Source organism: Setaria italica, chromosome II, assembly GCF_000263155.2.
Source record: "Setaria italica strain Yugu1 chromosome II, Setaria_italica_v2.0, whole genome shotgun sequence".
NCBI lineage: Eukaryota > Viridiplantae > Streptophyta > Magnoliopsida > Poales > Poaceae > Setaria > Setaria italica.
The window spans coordinates 5,728,309-5,730,939 of record NC_028451.1 but is presented as its reverse complement, the minus strand read 5'-3'; the positions used below and the strand labels follow the sequence as shown (position 1 = coordinate 5,730,939).

The window sequence follows — 2,631 nt, the reverse complement described above, 5'->3', positions numbered from 1 at the left end:
TGCAGAGGTTGTCGTTCACGGTGGCGGTCTCCGGCGCGCTGCCGGCGGTGGTTAACGAGTTCGTGTCGGCTGCTGTCGTGTGGTCCAACGGTGTGCGTTAGGAGTCCGGTTATTGTGCACACTGTGGATGTTAAAAAAAGTTAAGACACCCCCAAATTTCCCACTTCGAAAAAAAAAGAAGCCCCCAAATTGAGTCGATATAAACATTGTGTCAATATAAACATTGACAAAACATTTTTTTGTCAGTGTTTTGCAACAGCTGACAAATACTCAATCGTGTATATCGACACAGGTGATGGCACATCTTGGTTTTAGAAGATTTGCTATGGCATGTGAAGAATTATTCCATTCATATGCATCGAATGCAAGTTGCTATGTTCGATGGAGAAAAACCGATCAAATGAGCTTCTATGGAACAAATTGATTCACACTCACTCTACCTACATTGAATTTACCATTTCTCCTTTTTACTTCTACAAAGTATTTGACTTCTGTTTTGAACTATCTTGGAACTATCACCTCATACTGTCAATACATGACCGCACAGTGGATGCCGGGAGATCCAGCTCCCAGCCAGCATATGGTGAACATAATCATCTAGCGCAACAGGCTAAACAGCCACCTGTCAGTTATCGCCGGCCGTGAAGTTGATGGTCATTGTAATCGTGATATTTGAACATGGCAACGCCTTCTCTTGGATGCCTCCACAGGCGCTTGTAACTGAACATCAACAGGATCTTTCAAGACAGAATTACAGGTAATCATGGCTCAAGAATCACCAGTAATCTTTGCAAGAACATGATCCATCCTTGAAGTGGTGGAACCGAATTCGATCCCTCACGATGATCTCCACATCATAGAGCTTTGATATGAGCTTGCTGATCGTGTGGCAGTCTTTGCACACTCTAAGATTCTTCAGAATTCGAATTGGTGCTCCAGGTCTAGCATTGAGTAGGCCAAACGATATGGCTAGCCGTTCGCTGTGCAAACGCAGGGTGGCGCCCTTGGTGCGATCAGCATCAGCAACCATAGGTGCCTCTGACAGGTCCGGCTTGTATCCAGCAGATGTGAGCCTCTCTTGAATCTCATCCAGCTTCCCATAGATCTCTTCTGACTGAGGATGCGAAGTGTCGCCAGCGACAAACTGGTGCACAGAGCCAGCCATTTCAATGGAGCTGAACCCCGGTTCCTTCTTGAAGCCCTCTTCGCTCATCAACCGCCGGATCATGCCCACGTCATTCCACCGCTGCGCGGATGCGTAGACCCTGGAGAGCAGGACGTAGACGCCGCTCACGGCATCATCAGGGACATCAAGCGCCAGCTTGGCCATGGCCTCGCTGAGTTCCAGCCCAGCGTTCCTCTTGCAGCACGCGTCGAGCAGGCTCCTCCAGATGACAGAGTCGGGCCGGCAGTTCATCCCGGACACAATGTCGAGTGCCTCCTCAATGAGCCCCGCTCGCGCGAGGATGTCCACCATGCACCCGTAGTGCTCGATCCTCGGCCTGATCCCGTACTCGCTGACCATGGCAGCAAAGTACCTCCTCCCTTCCTCCACCAGCCCGCCGTGGTTGCACGCGCTGAGCACCGCGACGAAGGTGATCGCGTTGGGAGAGACGTTCTCCGTCTTCGTCATCCGGTCGAACAGGTCCAGAGATTCCTGGACGCAGCCGTGGTTGGCGAGCGCGAGGACCATGGCGTTCCAGGACGCGAGGTCCCGCGCGGGCATCCGGTCGAACACCTGCCGCGCGAGCTCCACCGCCCCGCACTTGCCGTAGAGGTCGACGAGGGAGTTGTTGATGAGCACGTCGCGGGACACGGCCGCGGCGGCGTTCCCAGAGCTGGCGGCGCCGCCGAGCTCGCGGAGGAGCATGGCGTGCGCGTAGAGCCCTAGCGAGAGAGCGCCGGCGCCGGCGCAGGCGCCGAGCACGCTCTGCACGGTGTAGGCGTCGGGCGCGAGGTCGGGCCGGTCCCGCTGCATCTCCCGGAACAGGTCGAGCGCGGCGAGGTGGTCCCCGTTCCCCGCGAGCGCGTCGACGGCGGTGTTCCACGACACGAGGGTGCGGTCCGGGATGCGGCGGAAGAGCGCGAGCGCGGCGTCCGGGTCGCCGCAGGAGGCGTAGAGGTGGACGAGGGAGTTGGCGACGACGGTGTGGGCGGGGGCGAGGGCGAGCTTGGCGGCGAGCGCGTGGAGCTGGCGGCCCTCGGGCAGCGCGGCGAGGAAGGCGGCCGCGGAGAGCGCGGCGGGGAGGGAGAAGTGCGGCGGGGGTGTCCGGGAGGGGCCGGAGGAGGGGGAGGCGGAGTGGAGCGAGCGGAAGAGGAGCAGCGCGCGGTGGGAGAGGTCCGCGCGGCGGGAGCGGGCCAGGGAGCGGAGCAGGTTCAGGGAGGAGCGGGCGGTGGCGGCGTCGGTGGCGCCTCGCGGCGGGGCGGCGGGGATGGAGGAGGTGGACGCTGCGATGGAGGGCATGGTGAGGGAGGAGGACGGGGTGGTGGGGTTGACGCGGCGGCCGCGCAGCGCATGGCGACCGGCGGGGAGCGGGGGATAGGGGAGGTTTTCTGCGGGGATTTGGATATGGTGGGGAGAGCGGGGTCGTGTGGTCAGCACGATGCTTACCTGCGAGTGCGCGTGATTAG

General features: G+C 59.4%; 1 protein-coding gene across 1 annotated transcript; it reads right to left on the bottom strand.

Annotated features, from left to right (window-relative positions):
* Nucleotides 1-326: 326 nt before the first annotated feature.
* On the bottom strand, nt 327-2,595 carry LOC101762907 (pentatricopeptide repeat-containing protein At1g59720, chloroplastic/mitochondrial). Its single transcript, XM_004955665.3, has one exon. It carries the CDS (start codon nt 2,462-2,464, stop codon nt 776-778), a length of 1,689 nt encoding a protein of 562 aa, XP_004955722.1. The 5' UTR covers nt 2,465-2,595; the 3' UTR covers nt 327-775.
* Between the last annotated feature and the right edge of the window lie 36 nt (nt 2,596-2,631).

Bases quoted from the DNA above. Each gene is read 5' to 3' on its own strand.
- LOC101762907 (XM_004955665.3), bottom strand. From the start codon at position 2,464: ATGCCCTCCATCGCAGCGTCCACCTCCTCCATCCCCGCCGCCCCGCCG.